General features: G+C 35.9%; 2 protein-coding genes across 3 annotated transcripts; both read right to left on the bottom strand.

Moving 5' to 3' along the window:
• Positions 1-1347: 1347 nt before the first annotated feature.
• LOC104227214 (2-oxoisovalerate dehydrogenase subunit alpha 2, mitochondrial-like) lies at positions 1348-11265 on the bottom strand. Of its 2 annotated transcripts, none has more exons than XM_009779408.2 (4): positions 10882-11265; positions 8133-8270; positions 2311-2496; positions 1348-2212 (listed from the first exon to the last, which is right to left on the bottom strand). In XM_009779408.2, exons 1-4 carry the CDS (start codon positions 10954-10956, stop codon positions 2045-2047), a joined length of 567 nt encoding a protein of 188 aa, XP_009777710.1. In that variant the 5' UTR covers positions 10957-11265; the 3' UTR covers positions 1348-2044. The 2 variants fall into 2 exon arrangements, with proteins under 2 accessions (XP_009777710.1, XP_009777711.1); XM_009779409.2 differs by having other exon boundaries at positions 1348-2223; positions 10882-11262.
• A 10308-nt stretch (positions 11266-21573) lies between these two features.
• Positions 21574-23677, bottom strand: LOC104227216 (small ribosomal subunit protein uS5x-like). The gene is made up of 2 exons (XM_009779410.2): positions 22902-23677; positions 21574-21850 (listed from the first exon to the last, which is right to left on the bottom strand). Exons 1-2 carry the CDS (start codon positions 23553-23555, stop codon positions 21677-21679), a joined length of 828 nt encoding a protein of 275 aa, XP_009777712.1. The 5' UTR covers positions 23556-23677; the 3' UTR covers positions 21574-21676.
• Between the last annotated feature and the right edge of the window lie 2058 nt (positions 23678-25735).

Below are 25735 nucleotides of genomic sequence, written 5' to 3' on the forward strand. Positions count from 1 at the left end.
GTAGCAATATTTTAAAAATATATATGTATAATTCCATCTAGTAACAATTTCGTCTGGCATGAATTTGGGTTTAAGGTTATACTGGACACACTTATTCTTAAATTCCTTTATTCTAGATTATCTATTATTTCCTTGAATAACACCAACTGCTCTTCTAACATGAGTAATCTCGTTGAAAATAAATCAAGGCCACTTTTAACAATTAAATTATAAACATGACATGCACACCTAACATGAAAAATTTCATCAAGAGGTGGTTGCAAATGCAATTTTAATATTGAAATTGCGGCATTATTGTTAGAAGCATTATCAAAAGACATACACAATACTTTTTGCTTGAGATTATAAAATTCAACAACTTCACAAATAGTACTACTTATAAACGCAGCAGTATGACTCTAATCTTCATCATATTTAAAAGTGATAATACGTTTTTGCATACAAGTAGTATCATCTATCCAATGACATGTAATTGTCAAATAATCATTTCCATTAACAGCATGGCCAATATCAGAAGTTAGAGAAACTCTACAAGGAAGGTAGCTAAACAAATAACGTATGTATGTTTGATATTGTCTATGAAGTTTAAAGATATTAGATCTACAAGTACTTCTACGGATACCTTTAAATAAAGGATTGTAAATCCTTTGAATATACATAATAAGATATGATGAAGAAGCAAATGAAAAAGGTAGACAACCCAAAGCAATCATTTTTGCTAACTCCTCACTATCCTTCATTTTATCATATTTCACAAGACCTCCAGTAATAGGGTTTAGAGTTGATTGATTTGCATCTCCATCAGATCCCCATTCTATAGGATGCTCAATTCTCATATGTCTACTAAGTGTTTCAGTCCCCCCTAATTGTCCCCCAATCTTATGTTTAAAAGCATTTAACTCTATTAGTACCTTCTATTTCCTCAAAAAATTTCCAAACCTTACTTATTTTTCTATGATTACTAGTCGGGGCCACAGGTGGTCTACTACTAGCACCACGACCACCACCCTTGCTAGCAGCTCCAACACTACTAGGTGTAAGTGGTATCTCATCTTCCATTTCTAATTCATTATCATCTATACCAAAATCTTCCTGCAATTGTTCATAATCTATATTATTATCAGGTAATGTTTCAGGAATATTTGGAGAGGTATTTAAATTACTACCAAATGCTGAAGCTGAAGTACTACCTCTTTTTTTATTTTCCCGATTAGTTACCTTGTTACAAACTCTTTTTGCAACATTAAACATATTGTAAAATTTAACTACGAGCAACAAAATAAATAAATATGCAAATAAAATAGTAAATAAGAGAAAGAGTTGGAGAGAGTGCACCAAATTCGGCAATAAATTGAACACTTGATAATTTCGCAACTCCAATGTTACCACGAAGAAACGTCAATTGTTCCAATTTTGAAGTTCAATTGTTCAAACTTCAAAAAATAAATACTACGATAAATTAAATTCAAAAAAAAATAGCCAAATAGTTGATTGCCCTTTAATAGGTGAAGAATGAGAGAATATGAGAACTGAGATTGAGAATTGAGAGATGAGTGAAAAAATGAGGAAGAGAGGAGGGGGTATTTATAGTTTTTGAAAGGGGGGTTAATTTTAAAAAAAAAAAATTGGGCTAATTGTGCAATTCAGCCGTTGGACAACGGCCATTTTCTGAAATGGACCGTTGCCAACGGTCAGATCTGGGCCCATATTTTTAAAAACAATTAAAAAAAAATTTTACCGTTAAACCGGTCTGGGTCGGTCCAGGCCGGGCCGGTTAACCGGTTTGATATCATTGTTCATCTACCGGGTTGTACCGATCCGGGTAACGGTATTTCAAATGTGAACGATGCAACCCGCATGTCCCCCTTAACCCAGCCCCCTTATACTGGTCCGGGCCGATTCCGGTTTTAACCGGTCTGGGCCAGTCCGGAACTGGGCTGACCCGGCCCGTTTAACACCTATAATTACAATACACAAAAATCATAGCTATTACAGATTATTATAATCTTGATATATGAAAATTAAATCAGAGGAAATATATAGCCTATACAGGCACGTCAGAAGGATAATCTTTTGGGTATCTTTTAATAGTATCTCTAATAAACTTCTCTTGCTCGTGCAGATTTGATGGCATTTCGTCATAAATGTCACCAAATAAGTCTGTCAATGGAGGTTTCTCCACTTTCTCTGTTGCTTGAATTGCTTCCAATACCTAAATCAAAGCTAAAGATATCAAGAAAAAAGCCTATAGGAAGAAAAATAATGAGTAGTATGCAAAATTATATATGCCATGGTTGTTGAATGTTGAACCTGTTTTCTGATGTTTCCGCAAAGTTCAGTTTCATTTTGATCAAACCACCAGCCATTTCTCTGAATCCAATTTCTAAATCTGGTTACAGGGTTTCTTGCTGTTCTCCACTGCTCTATTTCCTTTACGCACTGATACTTAGTTGAATCATCAGATGTTGAATGGTGGCTTACTCTATATGTCATGGCCTGAGAGTTAAAACTTTTTCCAGATTAAGGTTTGTTGTTGTAACTTGAACTAAGTTTTGGCATTTACTCTGTTTAGTACTAGTACATGTACAAGGAGTTCAATTTCACCTCAACTAATATTGGTGTTTGCTCCTTTATTGCCATTTGACGAGCTCCGCGAATAGCACTGTAAACTGCTAGAGCATCATTGCTGATTATAATTGCGTATTTTAGTCGCTTATTATACTCTAATTTATTGCACTTTAATTGAGTTTGAGCTTTAATCGCTAGTGTTTTGCACTAATTGTGTATTTTATGCCTTGTAGGAGTGATTCCAAGCTATGTAGATATTATGGAATGAATTCAAGTGATTTGGGGGTTTGAAGTCTGAGTAAAAGCTCAAGGAATTAAGCCGGGATCGTATTCGGGGATTAACGGATGATAGGTAGAACGAACGAAGAATCAAGCGGGCATACGGTGCATTGTCTAGTAAAATGCACATAACTTTTCACTCAGAACTCTGTTTGGGCTGCACAATATATCGTTGGAAAGTTATTTGAAAGGAATACAACTTTCATGTTTTGCGTTTTCGCAAATTCCCACTACCGCGGCGCGCAATGCGCCACGCCTGTGGAAATTTCCTGCAGCTTGTCAGAATCAGCAATCTAAACTTTTCCACTGCCGCACCGCATGGTGCGTCGCCCCATGAAGCGCAGTAGTGCAAATTTTACAAAGTGATTGTCCTATTTAGCGCGGGAGAAGGTGTTTTCGTCTGGGCCCGACCCTACTTGGTCTAAATGCATGTAAAAACACTATTTTGAGTATTTTGAGAGGTTGGACATACTTGTGACACAGATGCGACCTAAGGAGGCAGAGACACAATAGGAGCAAGGTGGGGAATTCTTCTAAGAGTTTTTCCTTCCTCTTCCTATTTTTCATTGTTGGTTATGACTTTTAGTATTGTAGTTTTACATACTATTATGAATAGTTAATTTGTTATCTAGGGTTTTGATGGAACCTTTTGTAGGATAAATTCTTGTTATATTTTTATAAAATTGAGCCGTAGTATAATCTCTATTTGTTCAACTACGTTCTTGTTGTAGTTAATTGATAGGATCCTCAATTAGTTATGCCTATTTAGTATGTATTACTCAGGAGAGAGTGCATATTTAGGTAGTTGTTGAACAACATCACTCCCAACGTATGTGAGGAATCAATAACCAAGGGTTTAAAGATGGGACTAGGGATAACGAAACCTTGGGTGCGATCTAAGTGAGCTGTAATTAAAGCCAACTAGCGTAACTCTAGAGAGTATGTCTAGTAAATTGTCATAATTACTCGTGAGAGAATTACAACACACAGAGCGCTCATGATCGGTAGAGAATACTTAGGCAAAATTATAGAAGACATAGCGGGAAGGATTCCGACAATTGGGGAAATCATAACTCTAGACCTCTTTAATCTTGTCTCTAACCTTTAGTATCTTTAGTTGTTAATTTACTATTTTAATTTGTTAGTTAATTAGTTAAACACAAAAATCTAAATATCTATAAGTTAGGAATTGTTCAAGCTTGTCTTCTTGGTGATAGTGAACAGCTGTAGCTAAACTTTAGTTCTCTGTGGGATTCAACTCCGGACTTGTAAACCGGATTATATTTGCAACGACCGCTTAGTCCTTTTTATAAGGCATAGTTGGGCGTGATCAAATTTTGGCGTCGTTGCCGGGGAACTAACGGTGTAGTTGTAGGTGTACATATTGCTAGGTTTCAAGTTTGAACTTTTATTTTATTTTTTAGTATTTGATTATTATTTTTTTTAAAATATTTTAGTTTTATTTGAGAAACATGGCATCATGGAATTATGAGAATTTTGATGTTGGTAATTCTACTTTTAATCCTCCTTATGCATATTGTGAAGGAAACCACCCAAGGCAAAATTATCAAAATATTCCCGAGAGCGAGTTTTGTGCACCAACTCAATCTTATGTGTGGAATGTGTGTAATATGTGTGGTGGTCAAGATCACTTTCACGGTTGTGCTTATATTTCTTACCTTCCCCTAACCCCTTACTTTGATGGTTCTTCTTTTTCTGGGGAAGTTAATAGGAACAAAGAACCCAGGAAAGCTGACCTAAAGAAGATCGAAGATATGTTAAAGTGCATTTTGGAACAACATAGTAAATTACAACTGCAGATAGAAAGGCAGGAGGAAACTATTCACAACTTGAACGTTCACATGAGTCAACTGGTTGAAGATTTTAATGCTCAACAAGCCAATATTGTGAATAATATCCAAGAAGAGCGTGAATTAGATACATGAATTGAGGAGCTAGAGGAGAAGGCCAGAGTAAAATACCAACAATCAATCGAACTAGATTTTGAGAATGTCGATGTCGTAGAAGAGATACTAGAGTCAACCAAGGATATTGAGGATACATATTTAGTTGACTCTATTGTCATTAGTGTTGAGAATGTAGACAGTCCCAATATTCATGTAGTTGAACGCATTGGTCCTCACTCCAAGCATTATTTCACATTGTGTTTAGATGATGATATGGAAATAGAGTCGTCCGAGACACTTGAGGAGTCAAGGAATGAGGAACAAGGTGCTTACATTCTGGAATTCTTCTTGCTAGAAAGTCGGGATTACACACCTCATCCAAAGGCCAAGAAGTGCAGAATACTACATTATTTTATTGGGCTAGTCAAATTCATTCTACCACCCCAGGAGCATGATCACAGAGAAGAATCAAAACTTGGGGTCCAATTCATAAGTTCAAAGTGGAGGCAAAAAGCGATTCGCATCGTGCCGCGACGTTAAATCAAGCGCTTGTGTAACGATCCGACCGGTCGTTTTGAGCTTTTGCACTTCGCTCGCCAGTTCTCGGGCATGACTTGCCCGTGTGGTGTATTATGACTTATGTAAATCGTTGGTGTTGGGTTTCAGGTTAATCAGAATGAATTTGGAAGAACATTTTCACTTGAAAGCTTAAAATTTGAAAGGTTTGACCAAGATTTGACTTGTTTGTATTTGATCTTGGATTGGAATTTTTATGGCTTGGTTGGCTCCGTTGGGTGATTTGTGATATAGGAGCACGATCAGAATGAGTTTTGGAGTTATAGAGAATATTTAGGCTTGAATTGGCGAAGTTGATATTTTGGCGATTTCCGGTTGATAGGCGAGATTTTGATATAGGGATCGGAATGGAATTCCGAGAGTTGCAGTAGCCTCGTTGTGTCATTTGGGATGTGTGTGCAAAATTTCAAGTCATTCGGACGAGATTTTTTGATCGAAAGCATAATTTAAGAATTCTTGAAGTTCTTAGGCTTGAATCCTATGTTAAATTGGTGATTTGATATTGTTGTGAGCGTTCCGAAGATTTGAACAAGTTTGAACGATGTCATGGGATGTGTCGGTACAATTGGTTTGAAGTTCCAGGGGTTTCGGGTAGGTTCCAGGATGTTTTAGGCCGAAAATCATAGCTGTAGCAGGTCTAGAAGGGTTGCAGGCTTCGGAACCCACCAGCGCGGTCTGCACAAAATGAAGTGCGTCCGCGCTAGGTGTTGTGCGAACCGATACAAAATGCAGTGCGGCCGCAGTAGGGAACATTTCACTGGTCCTACTTCGGAAGCTCATATCTTTTGATCTACAAGGAATTTTGAGATGATTCAAAAACAAAAGTTGTAGCCCTTCGTGCCGTTTCAATAAAGGTAAAGATATCGCAATTTGGACATCTGTAGCAAAAGTTATGGCCAAAATACTAAAGCCCGTCACTGCAGATAAAAACCTGTGCGGCCGCAGTCGTTTTTGTATGGACTGCACTGGTTTTGTGCGGACCGTGGTCGTTTTTGTGCGGTCCGCAGAGGTGGAAATCCGTGGGGTACTCTATAAATACGAGGTTTTGGGTTTTATTTAATATTTTGACCTAGAGAGCTCGAATTTTGGCGATTTTTCGAAGGTTTTTCAAGAAATTCATCGGGGTAAGTGATTCTAACTCAGATTTGGCTAGAGTACATGAATCTATCATTGAATTCATCATTTAATTCGTGATTTGGGATGGAATTTGGGAAGAAAATTTGTGGAATCTTCCAAAAATATAAAATGATGATTTGAAGGACCAAATGGTACCAGAATTGGATAATTTTGGTATGGTTAGACTCGTGAGGGTATGAGGATTCTAAAAATGTAAATTTTACCTGATTCCGAGATGTGGGCCTGGGGCTCGGGTTTTGGTAATTTCGGGAATTGTGTCATAGTTTGATTGTTTTCGCTTGGGCTTTGTTCCCTTAGCATATTTTGACGTCCACGTTCTGATTTTGGATAGATTCGACCCGCGTGGAGGCTGATTCGAGGAGTTAAAGCGTCGCGAGCTAGGGATTTAGCTGGTTCGAGGTGAGTAATGATTGTAAATGATGTTCTGAGGGTTTGAAATCCCAGATTGCACATTGTAGTGCTATGTTGAGGTGAGACACACGATTGATGACTAGCGTGGGGTCGTGTACTATTGGGGATTGTGACTTGGTCCATCCCGGTTCATGATTTTACCGCGTATTTGACTGAAAACTATTTGCTATCGTCATTATTTGAGCTGAATGTCATATTTGGGCTTCGTGCCAACTATTTGAACCCTTCGGGGATTTTCATTTGCTATTTCCTTACTGTTTTGACTTTATACTTGAACTCATTCATGTTATTTTACACTATTTTCATACTCAACCATGTTTACTCAGTTTTAATACTTAAATGATATTTTAAATGATGTTTTGGGCTGAGAAATACTATTTTACCAATGCCCGAGGGGCTTGTGATTATTTTTCGGACTGAGTAAGGCCGAGGGCCTAGTTGTGAGGATACACTGATATTGATTTGAGGCCAAGGGCCTGAGATATATGTACGCCACGAGGTGACTTGATTGATATGAGGCCGAAGGCCTAGATGTGATGCCACGAGATGGCTTGTTATTGCGCTTGGGCCGTAAGGGGCCCCTCCAGGAGTCTGTACGCCCCCAGTGAGCGCGGGTACCCATTATGATGTGAGATTAAGCCCGAGGGGCTGGTACTGCTCTGAGATGTTGCCGGAGGGGAGGATTTATTGATACTGTGCCCGAGGGGCAAATTTCTATTTGTTTACGTTACCTTAATTACCTGTCAATTACTTGTTTACTTGTTGAAAGAGGATTTTTACTTGACTTTTCACTGTTTTGTTAAAGAATTGAGAGAATGAGAGAATGGAGCCATAAGGTGGCGTTATATATTTAGTAGGTAAACTTTTAATTTTGTTAAAGTTTATTGGACTATCGGTTAAACCGTTACTAAATCGGACAAACCGAGACTCGAACCGACAACCCCATAGTTAAATAACATTAAACCGTTATTGAACTATTTACCCAATAACCCGATATAGATAACCCAATAGCATTTTATCGGTTCGGGCTATCGATTATACCCGATATATGTCCAGCCCTAACTTGTTAGGTAGAATGATAACCTCCCCTGCCTTTGTGCTTCATAAAATAATGTGTCCATAGTTTGAAGTGCTACCATGGTAGAATACATATTTAGTGCCAATCCTTTGCTAACCCATCCAATAAATTCTATCAAAATCTGTCTTTTTGGAAATAGATTTCTACCTATACTTAAAGAATTACTCTTACTATACCTGCTCAAATATACTGCCTGGAATTAGATAGCCATTAGTGTCAAAGACTCGATAACAAGGTAATCTCTTTTCAGATGACTCTGAGATAAACTTCATTTGAGTTGTAATTGGAACCTTTCCTCCTGGTAAGTCCATCGTCTGCTAATTCAATAGTAAAAACTATAAGAGCTGAAATCTTTCTATTAATTCAAGCAGAAAGAAAGATGATGCTTTTCCACGTATAGAAACACATTTCTCTTAAACGGAAAATATAAAATTATCCATCTCAAATCTTGTTTATATGACACCAAACTATAAATTTCAGAAAAGTTATTGGCATTAAAAACAAAATATATACAGAGAAAGGGTGTGTTTTTGGTATGGACGAAAGTATTTTTCAGTTTTTTAATTTTTCATTTTTTAGTTGGCATAAATATTTATCATTTTCCTCCAATTTTGGAAAAATGACTTTCCTAGGAAAAAATATTTTCTCCAACAGTTCCTATCCTCCCCATTCAACCACCTTGCCCCTCACTGTGGCCGCTAGACCCAGCACCCCCGGCCCCTACTCACCGCCCACCCCGGCCCTGAATTAACTCCTTAATTAATGGAGTTATGGATGTGCACCTAAATTCTTCTTGTTTGTTGTTTCTAATGGAGTAAATGTAATGAGAAATAAAAATTTATTATTACTATTATTTAATTTTTGCAATATGGTAATATGCATTTATTCTAATCTAAGTACATAATGCAAAATCTAAGCGTTCAAAAGTTATTCTAACACGTGGCGCAGATCCATAACTCCATGCAATAACAAATGGAGCTAAAATCACATATGGGATCCTTTCATGTTATAATGCATGTGACTGATGCCATTTGCTTGCAAATCTCCTCTTAAGATTTGGTTATTCGCCGACAATACTCATTATTAATAATGTTAATAGAAGAAAATGATGAAACCAATAAAAGAAACAAACTGCAACCCGATGTGAATCAAGAAATAATTCATGAAACAACAAAAATAGACCTACGATATTAAGTGATATGCGAATTATTTATAGACATCAAAATGTCAAAATAATTCGCTTTATAATTGAAAGAAGCAAAACAATATTTCCCTTGTGGAATTAAATAAACAAGTAAATTTGTGTCATGGAGCATCACATCACTGAATAAAAGATTGCTTTTTGATATTGATATATATTCTATTAATTAAAATCAGACACATGCTGCTTCCAGACTAAAACAATTGATTTAATGTTACCTTATAATTTTTTAATATAATAACATCATTTCTTTCTCTCTCTTTTTTTTTTTCAAATATTAGTACGGAGTATTATTTAGTGTTAGCGTACACATTAAAAAAAGTAATGTGTGTTTGGTACGAACGAAAATATTTTTCAATTTTTTCATGTTTGGTTGGCTTAAATGTTTTGAAAAATATTTTCCTTATGAATTCATTTTCCTCCAATTGGAGCAAAACGTTTTCCTTATCAGGAGAAGGAAAACATTTTTCAAAACTTCTTCTCAACCTTCCTCACTCTCATCCACCCTCTCTCTAAAATGATCTTTTTTTTTTTCATATTTCAGTTTTTCCGTTATCACTCACCCTAATACCCCTCCACCCCACCCCCACCCCAACCCCACCCCCGCAAAAATAATTATTTTTTTACCTTATTATTATTTTTTTTTACAATTTTAAATTTCTGTTTTTTCGTTTTTTGCACCACCTACCCCCCCCCCCCACCTCGAAAAAAATATATTTTTCAGTTTTAGTTTTTTATCTATCGGTTTAAAGGTTCAAAATTTTACAAGTTCCAAAGTTATGAGTTCAGAGGTTTATGTGTGTTTGGAAGTTTACGGATTTAGAAATTATAAAGTTTATGGGTTCAAAATTTCGCAGTTTAGAAAGTTTAGCGGTTCGAAAGTTTATGAAATTTGTGGGTTCGGAAGGTTGTTGGTTTGAAAGTTTATGGCTTCATGTTTATTATATCTAAATTATTTATGAATAGTCTTGAGAAGTCATTTTTCTTAATTTGCGTATCAAACACTGGAAAATAAATAAGATTACTACTTGTTTTCCAAGTTTTCCACGGAAAACATTTTTCATTATACCAAACACACCCGTAGAGTACACTCTGAATAATAATAAGATTCTAGTTTAGCACCAATTCATTAATATTTTAATTTTCTTAAGAATTGTGTGAAGTGGATTTTGCATTCTTTAAATTTATAAACACGCCATTTCTATAATCAAGTGTTCAATAATGGGAAAATGATACTGTATAGTCGCTTTCAAAATAATAGTCGAATTTTTTTTATTTTTGTATATATATATATATATACGTTTTTTATGTTATATACAAATATTATACAACTTTTATGTACTTTTTCGGCTATCGAATATAAATAGTTTCTGGTGCCGGCTAAAAGTAATAATATCCTTCAATGATCACTCTGCTTTATTTTATGATCACTCTGCTTTATTTTATATGATGTTGTTTAAATGGACATGAAGATTTAGAAGGAAAAAAAATTACTTTTCACATGTAAGTTATAAGTTAAATATATAGGAGATACCAAAAGTACCTTTAATATCTAGTATTCCTCAACATATATGCCATGTCAATTTAAGAACATGTCGCTAAGCATAATCTTTAAGAGTATCGAAAATGTCCAATTTTCTTGGAATTGAGCAAACAAAAAAGGTCATATAAAATGAAATAGAAATACGTAATAAAAGAAAATTAAAGGAGAGTTCAAATATTACCTGATCTTCGTCATTAAGGCCATCATTATAATCCACCCTGCAATTGTAGAGATCCAGTTGCTCCCCAGCTTTCATGGACTCAAAACGTCTCGATATGAAAATGGCGGCGGCAGACTGGCCGTAAATAGTCACCGGCAGCTTCTTAACACCACCGCAACCGCCACTAACAACCAGCTATAGTGGCAAATGATGAACATCTCTTGTCGAGAAGAGACAAGAGAGCAACTCTTGAACTCAGTAAAAGCTGGTTTAAGCTTCTTTATCTCGAAAACCAAATCGCCATTGGAATTCCCTTGAAGGAAAATGAAGAAGTTTGAAGATGGTGTCAGACAAGATATGATGATGCTAAGGGGTCAAGCCTGAAGTGTGTGTATATATATATCTAAACAAGTTTATGTTGCATTTGAATATTATAAACCATCTCCATCATAATTGATTCTATGTCGATCTATTAATTAATTTTATCATAAGGATAAAATTGAATGTTTTGGTAAAGATTACGTGGAGTAAAGTAGTTTAACCTTTACATTTATAAATATAAACAAATAAATAAATAAATATGTATATATGTATGTGCATGTGTATATAAACATATGATATAGGAGTATAATGATTTGTTCATTATTATTGGTTAACATCATTAATTTGTTTTTCATTAGGAACAGCGCATTTCATATCTATCCCACATGAAATTATTAATTTTTAGACATTGATGTTATCGAAACATCATTTTCTTTACATTTAAAGCAGCAAATACGCGTAGATCTCTGAAAATATTTGGATTAGTAAGGTCTATTTTAAAGGGAGGGACATCATGTATAATTAATATTTGGACTATTCTGTGCTCATTGGAAACTCTCGAGGATTTTAAGATGGAAAAGTCTTAAAAAGAGAGTGAATGGGTAATGGAGAGAAAATGAAAATTTTAAGTTTCTCTCTCTTGAAATATTGTCCCATATTGGAAGAGGAAAAGGATTTTGGTGGGTATATATACAATTGTTCTTCTTGTAGCTCTTAAAGAATTAAGAAGAAGGCAAGCCTCGCGCCGTCGTCGTCGCTTGGCTTCGGCTTTGAATTTGGTCGAATGATTGATTGATTGATTTTTTGGACCAAATTTATTTGTTAATAGTAAATATTAACGTAATATTATCCGTGTTTGTAACGGATATGTTCCAATCCGCATATCTGTCCCACCAGTTCTATTAGCAACCTAGTGCTCCTTCCACCATGGCCAAGTGCTTCTTCCATAACAGCCTAGTGCATGCTCCACCATGAGTGGTGGCTGGTCATTCTCTTAATAACTGACTGCACTATAAATATGTGCAGTAGTTGTTAGAGCAAGGAGACACAAAAACTGAACTGAAAAACGGTATAAGAGCTATTAGGAGAAGGCACAGGCAGAAACGAAATTGAGAGCTTGGCTGTCGTTGATATCCTCTTCAGTAAGAACTCAACATCGGCTATAAATTACAGTCCTTCCTCTCAGAATTTCCATTCGACTTCTGAGTTCTCCTCCCTTGTTCTGCATTGTTTTAAACTACAAACAAAGCAACCGTAAGTGTGATTTGCTGCCGAACTTTGTGTTCGCTGAAACACTGGGGTTTGAAGTACCGCTACACCAGTGTGTAATTCATTCTATTCTGGGATGAAATAATCCATAACTTTGGGTACTAGGAGGGGATTAAATTCCTTAAGGAAACACTGTAAATTCAGTGGGCTCGAATTAATTACTGTTTCGTTTATATTTACGTTTATTCGCTAACTTTCTTTTCTCCAGAATTATTATTTACAAATACATCAAGTAATAAGATACAACCAACAAAAACATGTTTTGGTTGGGTTTTGATTGAATTCTGGTTGGGCTCGAAACTTGGTTTGTGGTTAGGCGTTATCTAATTTATTAGTGTGTATACGGTCAAAATCGTATGCCTCCGACTTATAGGCTCGAGGGTCCGTCCTAAGTCCGAGTCCGGGCAAGATCAAGTCCGAGCTCAAGGGACCAGACCCGAGTTCGAAGGCGAAGCACGATGCATACCGAGTCGAGTGTGCTCGACCCCGAAATAGTACCGTTATGGATTTGTACCAGAACGAGTTAGATTCTTGCCAAGTCCCCAAAGTCATGGCGCAAATCCCGGAATATGATTGTACTACTCTGTACTAGGCAGTTAGATAGTTGTACCAAGAATATTCCTTACCGTAAATAGAAATATTCCTTATTTAGGGTTCCTCTATTATATAAAGGGGACCTCAATCATTTGTAAGATCATCTAATCATTGAGCAAAGAATATACTTTCTACTTTTTGCCTACTGTTCATCAGAATTGTCTTTTAGCTTTATTGTTCTTACTTTGCTTTTCCTACTTAATTGTTCTTACTGCCCTAAGCCGCCTCGAGGTCACTAAGCTCGAGGTCACTGCTGCTAAGTAATATTGGTTTGATTCACTTCTATCTTTCATTTCTACTTCATATTTCTTAATTATTAATTGGTATTGAACTAAATCACATATCTTTAAAACCACTAATTAAATTTAATTGTTATTCGTATTTTCGAGGTAAACATAGTGCATGGCTAGTTTCCTTGTAGGACAGAAAGTCTTGCATATTTTCCTCGACTAGCTGATATTGTACAATTGACGATCCTAAGTATTTGATTTCCTATTCCGGTAGTCATATTGAGAATTATGTAATTGGCCCATAATGCAGTGAGTGCAAGTGTAAGTTTGATATACGAGAAATAGTGTTTCCCATTTCCTAGTGGTAAGAAATTAGTTACCTATGAACCAAGGTCCAGCATAAAGCAGTATTTTATAATTTTCAGGCTTTTGAGAAATTCTATTTTGTACGAAACTCAACAATTACGTGGCAGATAAAACTTGTGTGAGGTTCTATTCATATTCTGCCACGTAGATTTTGGGTCCCACTTTCCATAAAAGTTAACCTAACTCTCAACCCCTGCCTTATCACACACCACAATCTCCCTCTCTCTTACTAACTATTACTTCTTCTCTCCTCCTCCCGATTTTTACTGTACTTTCTTACTACTACTAAGGCATTTCTATGTGAAACCTTTCCCAGCACGATTCTTTCCGTCAATATTCAAATTAGGGGTGTACATGGTTAGGGTTGGTTCGATTTTGATATCAAACCAACTATATCGATTTGAATTTATTTGGTTTTGTCGGATTTTTTGAATTTTTGTTACTTTAATATTATTTCAATCTTACTTTATTAAATTTTTGATAAGTAAATATATATTTAGTAAAAATATAAAAAATTGACAAGCATATTATCTATTAAAATATTCTTAAGAGAGAATTTATTAGTAACATATAATAGTTATTTTTTTAGTCGTCTGACAATAATATTTCGTTGATGTACACTTTCAAATCAGACCAAATAAGTGAAGGTGATGTTTAGCTTAAAGTATATATATTTCTATGTATATCGCCTCATATTTTACTTTTGTTTCATGAATTTGGGATGTTAAATGGTATAATTTATATTAATTTGAAGTGTTTTTACTTGTAGGAATGATTCGGCAGCAATTGGGGGAGAAACGCGCAAAATTTGAGCTAAAACGAACAAAACCAGGAAAATGCGCATTTGGGCGCCACAGGCAGCGCCTGGCGCCACTTGTGGCGCTGGAGACAGTACTGACAATTTGGGCAGTGCCTTGGTGGGCGCATGGCACTAGCCAGGGCGCCAATGACGTAAATTTTCTCCAATTTCGCCCGGGACAAGGTTATTTCGGCCCTACACCTACCCAACACGTATAAAAGCAAGACTGAACCTATTTTTGGAGGGGGAGACGCCACTTTGAAGGGATCTAACACACTTTGAAGGAGAATTCATGTGGGGCAACATACACCACACTTGGAGGAGGCTTCTAACTAGTTTTTCTTCTCTTCTCTTCCTTTAATCTCATAGTTTATTTGTTCTAGAGTTTTGGGTGCTACATGAACGTTGTGATTTGAAGCTTGAATTGTTCTTATTATTTTATCATATTGGTTTATTTATTCAATCTTGCGCTTAATTATTTGATTGTTTGATCACCAATTGAATACTATTTACGAATCTAGGATTGAACTCGGGAGAGGGAATTCTAGATTGCATATAAGATTGAGTAGAGCAAGATCTTAACTCTTAGGGAGGGCGAATTTGCGGTTAGGATAGGAATATACCTAATCGCCTTGCTTGGTTACTATACAGAAATTATTAATGCGTTCTTGTTAATTCTAATTCCATAGGAATATAGGCGTTAGATTAGCTTGAATAGGCGAGTTGTACTTCGGGAGAAGGCTATGAGCAATATTAACCCTGTCAACCAATAAACCAGATAAATTAAGTAGACGATTTAAGTGAAAAACTCAACGGGATTGTTAGCTAACCCATAGCTATAGAATATTCGCTCACATTGAGTTCGTCTCTATAATTTTCCAACTTGTTTTTTTTAATCTCTTAGTTTGTTACGTTAGATTAGTTTTAGCTAAATATTCATACGTTAGGATTCACTTGAATAGATTAATTATTTGGTTTAATTTAGTTGATAGTTAATCACAAGTCCTTGTGGCTACGATATCTGGACTTACAATCCTATATTACTTGTCGACCACGTATACTTGCGTGTGCGTTTGGGAGCAACAAATTTTTGACGACATTGCCGGGGACTTAGAAATTAACTATTCTACTAGATTAAATTTTTACTTTTTGCCTATTCAAGTTTTTATTTTATTTTTATTTTAACTTACTTTAATATTGTATTATCTTGGTTGACATGGCATCTTGGAACGATAATTGGTCAAATATTGGTTATTCTTATTATGGTGATCCTTGTCCATATTGTGGAGGACCACACTTAGGGAAAAAATGTGCATCTCAATCTGATGTGTGAAATTTTTGTAATGTGTGTGGTTGTCAAGGTGACCATTGGGATAGTTGTCCTAATTCTTATTATCCTTCTCAGAGTTCTTATTATAATATTTCTAATAATGTTTATGAGTTTGATAGGAGCAATGAAGTGGAGGATATGGAAAGCATGGCTCGTATTATGGACATGATGAGGCAAATAGTCGAGCAACAAAGTCTTGATGCCTTAACGATCAAAAGACTTCATGCTAGAATGGATGAATTAATGGCCAATTTCCAAGAAGAACATCAATTCGACGGAGAGAGCGAGTTCCCACAAGAAGATGATTTTGAAGAAGCAGATAGAGTGAGCCAATCTAGGCTTGAGGAACAAGCTCAATTGATAAAATCTCATGAGTTTCTCCGTGATGGTTTTTCAAATATGACAGAACAGCTGATAGACGAAAGAACTGAGCTCAGGCAAGAAATAGACAAATTTGGCTTAGATACGCATGACCTGCATGATCAATTGAAAAAAAAGGTTGAGGCATCTGATGTCCTACAACCAATCCTTGTGGATACTGGTTAGCTTGAGGAGCAGAAAGAGGAACTTCAATTATTCGACCAAAATATTATTAATGATGCCAAGGTTGACGAATAGTGCAAAATTGAGGATGTAAAAAATAATGCAATTTTGGAGTTGGAGCGTATTAGACCTCATTCTAAACACTTTTCAACATTGTGTTTGGTTGGTGACATGGGAATTGATCCATTCGAGCATATGAAGGAGTCAATGGATGAGGAATAAAGTGCTTATATTCTGAAATTTGTGATGTCAAGGAGACAAAACGACATCCCCCACTTAAAATCCAAGAAGTGCAAGATGCGATACCTATTGCTTGGTTCATTTATTTTTATACCACCGCCCCAGGAACGTGATAGAAAAATTGATGCAAAATTGGGGGCGCAATTTATATCCTCAAAGTGGAAGGAAAAGTGGCGAAAGTGATAGCGTCGTGCCGCGACGTTAAATCAAGCGCTTGTTGGGAGGTAACCCAGCCTGTATTTTAATTTTAATTTTTTTATTTTTTATATAGTGTCAAGTTTCGTGTTGTTTTTGTTTTGCAGAGTAGGGGAAGTCTGAGTACGTGAAGTTGAAGCTGAGGAGCATGTTTGAGCTTAAGTGTGGGGTCGTCTCGATCCTGAAGATTGAGGATCATGTCCGAGCTAGGCCCGAGAGGGTCTCAGGGAGTATTTCTCACCTTTGTTATATTATTTTTCTCTATGATCATGCATCGAGGACTATGCATAAAATAAGTGTGGGGTGGGGAAACTACTTTCTGAAGTGTAATTGTATAAAACTATTTTTTTTTAGTTTTTCTTTTAGAACTCGTAGTAGACATAGTCTAGTTAAAAAAAACGAAAATTGAAAAAAAAAAAAGAAGTTTAGAAAAGTTCAGATTTTTCCCGACGATGGATCTTTTTGACAATTTTCTTGAGGGATAAAGTCCGATTAAAAATACCAAAAAGATTTTTTTTGTTTTTAGGATAGTTAGGTAGTATCCCTTGATTTTTCTTTAGGCGCCGGTTCTTTTTCGAGGGTGTAGCTCGAACCGGGTACTTTATTTTTATTTTTGTTAGGAGTAATTTAGGAAGAAACTGAGTCGCTCTGAGATACTCATTGACATGGTTGATGCTGGCACATTAGGTTATGACATACATTCTGTTTTCCCGTTTATTTGGTTTGAATTGTGAAGCCTAAGTAAAGTAAATAACCTATTTTGTGACGCCTTTTCTCAGTTGTTTGACTTGTATGCCACATAGTGCAATATTGCTTAAATTTTTCAATTATGTGTGCTTGCTTGACTTGAGAGTTGAATAGAACCGTTTTGATTGGGTCATGTGCAACGTGTGTGTGAGGATTTGTGATTTTTTGTGCTATCCTGTGTAGTCTAGAACTTGCCCCGTGTGTTAATTGAAGCGAAATTGTAAGTTGTGCTAATCTAGGAGATGACGTAGGCATTTTCTTGCTTGATCATGGATGTGCTTGTCACATAGAAATAAAATTTTCTGTTGCTAGTCCCTTTGAGCCTATAGACCTTTCTTTTGGCACCTACATTACAAGTCATACTCCTATTTTGTTCTTAATTTGAGATAGAACCTTTACCTCTTAAGGCACTTAATCGCTAAAAGAAGTAAGGTTAGAGATTAGGGAGTAGCTTTTGACACTAAGGTTGAAATTAAAAGTCACTAGCCGATGAACTTTAATGTATGGAGTGTGTGAAGAAAAGAAAAAAAAAAAAGAAAGAAAAAGAAAAATTGCTAGAAAAGAGAAAAAATATAATAGTTCAAATAATGGAAAAAATACACACCTCCAATTCTTAATGATTTGTGCTAGTGGAATTATAGAAGTTCTTAATTGAAAGGAGGGCTATAATGTATATGACAAGTGAATTGGTTGAGAAGAAAATGTGCTTGAATTGTGAATGTAGTGTATTAAAGTGCTTAGGAGGGTTAGTCAATATTTCTAAATGTACCATACCCGTTTTTTAGCCTATATTACACCTTAAAGTCCTAATTGATCATAGATTTGGCTAGCTTAAATTAGTAGAGATATACATTACAGGCAAACTTATGGTACGACCATAGGATGCATATGAACTCTTTGTGAGAGTGAGCGAATTTTGTTCAAATTGTGAGATGTCCTTAATCTATATTCAAAAGTATATTTGAATGTGTGGACTACTATATTCACTCTTTTGTTTATTGTTAAGGGCACATGATCTCATGAATGATTGGTAATGTTGAAAACTTTAGTGTTGAGTAAGTGCATGAATTGAGGGTGCTTAGTGGTTGCAAGTCGGCTTTTGAGGTTGGGTGGTGACAAATAGGTTGTTGGAATTGATTGAAATGAAATGTTATACTATATCATGCTTAAACGGGAAGAATGTGAAATTTTGTGTTTATTCTAGTGTGCCGGTATTGATCATAGTCAAGGGTATAGTGTGTGGTTAAAAGTTAAAGTGCTCCTCTATGATTGAGACTTGTATGTAGTTGAGGGTTTATTAGATAGTCCCATTGCTCGAGGACGAGCAAGAGCCTAAGTGTGGGGTGTTGATGTTTAGCTTAAAGTATATATATTTCTATATATATCGCCTCATATTTTACTTTTGTTTCATGAATTTGGGATGTTAAATGCTATGATTTATATTAATTTGAAGTGTTTTTACTTGTAGGAATGATTCGGGAGCAATTGGGGGCGAAGCACGCAAGATTTGAGCTAAAATGAACAAAACCGGGAAAATGCGCATTTGGGCGACACAGGCAGCGCCTGGCGCCACCTATGGCGTTGGAGACAGTACTGACAATTTGGGTAGCGCCTTGGTGGGCGCCTGGCGCTAGCCAGGGTTCCAATGACGTGACTTTTCTCCAATTTCGCCTGGGACAAGGTTATTTTGGCCCTAGACCTACCCAACACGTATAAAAGCAAGACTAAGCCTATTTTTGGAGGAAGAGACGCCACTTTGAAGGGATCTAACATACTTTGAAGGAGAATTCACGTGGGGCAACATACACCACACTTGGAGGAGGCTTCTAACTAGTTTTTCTTCTCTTCTCTTCCTTTAATCTCATAGTTTATTTGTTCTAGAGTTTTGGGTGCTACATGAACGTTGTGGTTTGAAGCTTGAATTGTTCTTATTATTTTATCATATTGGTTTATTTATTCAATCTTGCGCTTAATTATTTGATTGTTTGATCACTAATTGAATACTATCTACGAATCTAGGATTGAACTCGGGAGAGGGAATTCTAGATTGCATATAAGATTGAGTAGAGTAAGATCTTAACTCTTAGGGAGGGCGGATTTGCGGTTAGGATAGGAATATACCTAATCGCCTTGCTTGGTTACTATACAGGAATTATTAATGCGTTCTTGTTAATTCTAATTCCATAGGAATATAGGCGTTAGATTAGCTTGAATAGGCGAGTTGTACTTCGGGAGAAGGCTACGAGCAATATTAACCCTGTCAACCAATAAACCAGATAAATTAAGTAGACGATTTAAGTGAAAAACTCAACGGGATTGTTAGCTAACCCATAGCTCTAGAATATTCACTCACATTGAATTCGTCTCTATAGTTTTCCAACTTGTTTTCTTTAATCTCTTAGTTTGTTATGTTAGATTAGTTTTAGCAAAATATTCATATGTTAGGATTCGCTTGAATAGATTAATTGTTTGGTTTAATTTAGTTGATAGTTAATCACAAGTCCCTATGGGTACGATATCTGGACTTACAATCCTATATTACTTGTCGACCACGTATACTTGCGTGTGCGTTTGAGAGCAACAGAAGGATATGCTTATGAAGTTGTGTTTATGAGTGGAGGACCTAGAATTTTGTGCAAACGGGTTCAATCTTAAAAATGCATAAATTTAGTCGTAAAATAATAGTTGTTAAGTGGGTTTAAATAAAATATTTATACAAAATTTACGCAACTTTAATTGTAATTTATACATATACACAATATTATTTTTTGATGAAGCGGGTTCAACTACCGCCACTGATGTTTATGGCTGTTTTGGGTTGCTCGGTTTCATGGAAATAGTGCCAAAATATAGTAATTACTACTATATTTCAAGGTTAATGGTAGTTTTTTCCTTCTTCAAAGTAATTGATGGATTTGAATGCATTTGAAAAATGATGAAATTGCTTTTGAGAAAGAATGATAGAGAAATAAAATAGTCTAAGGTGCTTAAAATAGGACGAGTTGGACAAAAAAGTTTTCGGGTGAATGAAAAATAGAGTAACTGGTAAGGAAGTAGCATAAATCGAGGAGGACAAAGAGTGTAACAAGGCAGGGGCTGAGAGCTAGGCCCATTTTTGCTGAAAGTGGGACCCAAATCTACTTGGCAGAATATGAATGGAATCTCACACAAGTTTTGTCTGCCACGTAATTGTTGAGTCTCGTACAAAATAAAATTTCCCGTTTATTGCATGGGCTTCCCATCTTCGGCGCTTGCTTCTTATCGCATGATTTGATGATTGAGAAAATGAGCCTCTATAGCCCCCAAAATGTTTTTGCCCTTTTGACACAAAATATTCCTCCGGCCCAAACATATTATATTTAATAGTCCGAAATATTTATTTTATATATTTTATCTGATCGCCTACATACAGCATTAGGCCATCAATTTCATCCCCGGAGACACCAAAGTCAAAAGGAGTTGCCGGAGAATTGTCGGAGCAGCGACTCAACATAAAATCAAAGATGGAGGAACAGAGTTCAAACTCTAATTCCAAGTCTTTGGCTGAACAGCGGCGGCATCCGCTTGCCGACATAGGGGGGGAGTGCGTTAAGAGGTGGTTTCAAGACACTCTTAAGGAGGCTAAAGCTGGGGATACAGCTATGCAAGTGCTTGTGGGTCATATGTATAATTCGGTGGCTAGCCACTAGAATTACTTTTGGGCTATAAAATGTATACTGTAATTTTGGGCTACCGGGTGTTATAAGTTTAACCCGAGTGGCTATAAATGAATTTTGATCAAACTTTGATTAAGCTACCTCATTTAGCCTTTGATCTTGTTAATGACTCCAGCCAAATAACCATAGTTTTCCAAAACATGTAACAACCTCGATGAAACAAATCAATAAAAGAGCACCTTGCTTTGTGACTATAAATTTCAAACTTTAACGAATCAATTTAAATAAACCTTTTTTTTCAAACGCAAACTACTCATAGTAGCATAATATTAAGAGATTGTGGCATGTTCGTTGGGTGGATCACAACAAAATCAACCCGTCATAATATAATGAGGCAATATTAAAATTATCCAAGAACAAATGTACCAAAAACACCCTTTTAAATGTAAACCAAAATTGGAAATAACAGCATTGTTTAATCAAATGACCTAAAAAGAACCAACTTTAGAACAAAACAAACCCATACTCAAGCCTGAACCGTCTCAGGTGTTGCCTCCTCAGTGGTGTAGACAATAACCTTACTGGCAGGTTTTGACAAGACATCAGCGTATTCTTGGAAAGGAGATTTAGTGAAGCGAGTCTCCTTCCAGAAGTCTGGAGTAAGGAAACCGTATGTCTTCATTAAACAATCGAAGGTTGCCTGCATAAAAGAAAAACATTGAGCACCAAAAGTTCAAACAAATGCAAAACCAAGTGATATGGGGAGAGAAAGCATAGGATGAACTAAGGAATTAAATACTCCATCCCATTTCACGGGAATGTGTTTGACCGAGTATGGAGTTCACAAAAGAAAGAAAGACTTCTGGGACTTGTGATTTTAAACATGATATAACATTTCCGTGGCTATAAAATCACATCATTAAGGATAAAATGAAAATTTTAAAGTTAAACAGTTTCAAATATAGAAAAGCGAAGAATGACTAGAAAGTGTCACATAAAATTGGACAGGAGGAGTACAGCAACTGAAGTTCTTCTCTAGAGCAGAGCAGTTAACAACCACGCATAAGTTTCAGTGTGTAAAGACAATCACAAGTACAAAAACTAGGACAGAAACTACAGATGGTAAACGCACTAGCTCAAAAGTTAAAGCATTCTTTTATTGTCCCGCCTCCCCCAAAGACAATTCTCAAATTCAATCAAGACATAAAGTGACATGTTAGGCATGTTGTGATTTTTCTCAAATATGTTTATTAAGCAATGCCATGTACTCCAACTCTCATAACAAAAAACTAACTACTTTCACACTTAACCTTAGCTTCGGAAATCCTAATGAATAATGAGTTCGACTTGGGCTAATTCATGAATTAAAAAAATTGAACCATTTTCTTGTATATAAAAACATGATTAATGAGCTCAACATTAGCATCAGAAATGGCATTTCCTTTGGTTTATAACATAATTAATCACATTTTCATTGGCTTATAACATACTAATCGTATTTCCATTGGTTTATAACATAATTAATCGCATTTCTATTGGTTTTATAACATGCATTTCTACCTATACTAACCTCACATTAGAATTAAGCAAGAATAGCAGGGGTGAATCCAGGATCCAGATTCGGAGGCCACAAGGACAATTATATAGATTTTCTAATTTATTCGCAAACATAGTCCAAGCCAAAGGCAATTGGTTGAATTGAACACACAACAAAAATCCAGAAAAGAAAGACTAAAATTAAAAAAACAAACCTTGACAAAGTTGCCGAGGGTTTTGGTGGATCCACGAGAAGAGGTAAAAACATCCTCAATACCAGCAAACTGCAACACCTTTTTAGGAACCCTAGCCGCCACAATACCAGCACCTCGTGGAGCAGGCACCATACGCACAGTCACAGACCCACATTTCCCTGTAACCTTACACGGCACGGTGTGCGGCTTTCCAATCTTGTTACCCCAATAACCTCTCCTCACAGGAATCACAGAAAGTTTAGCCAATATAATCGCGCCACGAATAGCAGTCGCCACTTCTTTCGAGCACTTCACGCCTAATCCCACGTGTCCATTTCCGTCACCTACAACAACGAAAGCCTTGAACCGGGTTCTCTGTCCGGCCCGGGTTTGTTTCTGAACCGGCATGATTTTCATCACTTCGTCCTTTAGAGATGGACCGATGAGGGTGTCTATGATTTGGTACTCCTTGATTGGTAGTGAATGAAGGTAGATTTGTTCTAATGAACGGATTTTGCTGTCCTTCACGAGTCTTCCGAGTTTGGTCACTGGGACCCATTTTTCTTCTTCGGTTTCACGGCGGGGACGGCGGCCCCCGCGGCCACGGCCACCGCGGTCTCCGCCTCTTCCGCCACGACCACCGAATCCACGGCCAAATCCTCCTCTCTCAGCCATGCTTCTTGCTGTTTAGCTCAGGGTTTGCTAAATGCTGGAGAGTGTAAAAGTGGGCGTGAGATGAAAAGAGAGGGGTTTATAAGTGCTAGGGTTTCGGAATTGGGCTTGGAACTATTGGATTCACATTGGTGATGATAAGGTCTGATAGGTAGTTAGGGGGAACTTTCAGCCCGACTTTCAATTAAGTGTGCAAATAGTGTTTTACGTAGGTTGGCCCAATTCATTATCATAATTAGTTAAGGAATTTTTATATTTCTATGCCATATAAGAAACTATATTACCCTCAATGTTTAAGGTTTGATATAATTATATTTAGTATACCTAATTATTAATTATATATTATTAGTGATTTTTAAGGGTATTAATTACAGTCCTAATTTAATGGTACCGTATTCCTTCTAATACCACTCCCCTCACGTTTTTCTCTCCAATTCTCACACCTTCACCCACGTTCCCCTCCCACACCCACGATTTCTGTATCAAAATTCCATTATTTCTTCCATAGCCAAGGCTTTGAATTCGAATTTAGGTTTTCAAAAGACATTGTTTGTTTGGATTGGATGTTGTTACAAAGAATTGAGAATTCTCTCTACGTCTCTCTCTATCTCGCAATCCCAAATTTTAGTAATATAAGAGCAAAGGAAAAGAGAGTAACAATTTCACCATTGACAGCCATTAAAAAGCTTTGAAGCTTTGAATTCTAATTTGGGTTTTCAAAAATCATTATTTGTTTGGATTGGGTGTTGTTGTAAATAATTGGGAATATGGTTTGGAGTTTATATCTCAATTTTGAGGGGTTTTGGTGAAGATTAGACTTGGTTTTGGCTGAATTTCAGATTAAAACTCGAAGAAGAAAAAGAAGAAGAAGAAGAAGAAGAAGAAGACGACATGACATACATTATATTGTAGAAATTGTAGATAAATTGGAAAAAAATAGTAGAAAAATTGTAGACTGTTGTTTATTTATTTTTGAGCTTTGTGTTTTTGTGTTAAAAGTTTTGATGGGAGCTTGTTATTCCACTTTGTCTATTTTGAAGCTAACTTGTGCAGAGGAGAAGATGTTTTTTAAGTTATATATATTGCTATACCTTTAAATTCAAGAAAGTATGGTTGTATTGTATTTAAAGAGGCGTGAATTTGTAGAATAGGTTGAATGTGAGGAATGAGTTAAATAAGACTCACAATGGCTTGTTTTCTACATTTAATCTGCAACAAAACTACATATCATTTGAAAAATTAGTATGAAAATACAGAATTTCAATGTTTCTATAGATTATCTACAAATTTTTTTAGCAATATCTATCCCTTCATCATATTTTTTTGGATTCCATATTTAGCATAACAATTTCGTAAGGAGTAACAAGAGCATGTAGGAGAATCACAGAAATTGTAGCATAATCGGGATTTTCGACATAATACAAATAATCTACAATTTATTGACAAAATAAATACAAACTGGGTACATTGAATTTTAATATCCCAATTCCCATTCAATTGTAGCATAATTGAGATTTTCGACATAATTACGTTTTTTGCAGAAAATTTGTAGAAGTTTAGTCGTTTTTGATTTGTGAAAACAGAAAACAAAGCATTTATAATCAGAATACAAATAATCTATAATTTATCTATAAAATAGCTACAAACTTGGTACATTGAATTTTAATATCTCAATTCCCATTCAATTGTAGCATAATTGGGATTTTTGACATAATTGCGTTTTTTCAGAAGATTTGTAGAAGTTTTAGTCGTTTTTTATTTGTGAAAAAAGAAAATAAAGCATCTACAATCAGAATACAAATAATCTACAATTTATCTACAAAATATCTACAAACTGGGTACATATTTGGACTCGACATGCTTCCCCTGAAATGTAATGTTTCACATTTTTTATATATATTTTTGTCCAAAACAGTACTAAATCATCCACTTAAATACAATTTTTGTAAAATGTTGTTCAACTTTCATACAATAGGTAAATGTATGTTATGTCTTCTTCTTCTTCTTCTTCTTCTTCTTCTTCTTCTTCTTCTTCTTCTTCTTCTTCTTCGACGAGTTTTAATCTGAAAGTCAGTCAAAACCAAGTCTAATCTTCACCAAAACCCCTCAAAATTGAGATATAAACTCCAAACCATATTCCTAATTATTTTTAATAACACCCAATACAAAAAAATAATGAATTT

Source organism: Nicotiana sylvestris, chromosome 6, assembly GCF_000393655.2.
Source record: "Nicotiana sylvestris chromosome 6, ASM39365v2, whole genome shotgun sequence".
Classification (NCBI taxonomy): Eukaryota; Viridiplantae; Streptophyta; class Magnoliopsida; order Solanales; family Solanaceae; genus Nicotiana; species Nicotiana sylvestris.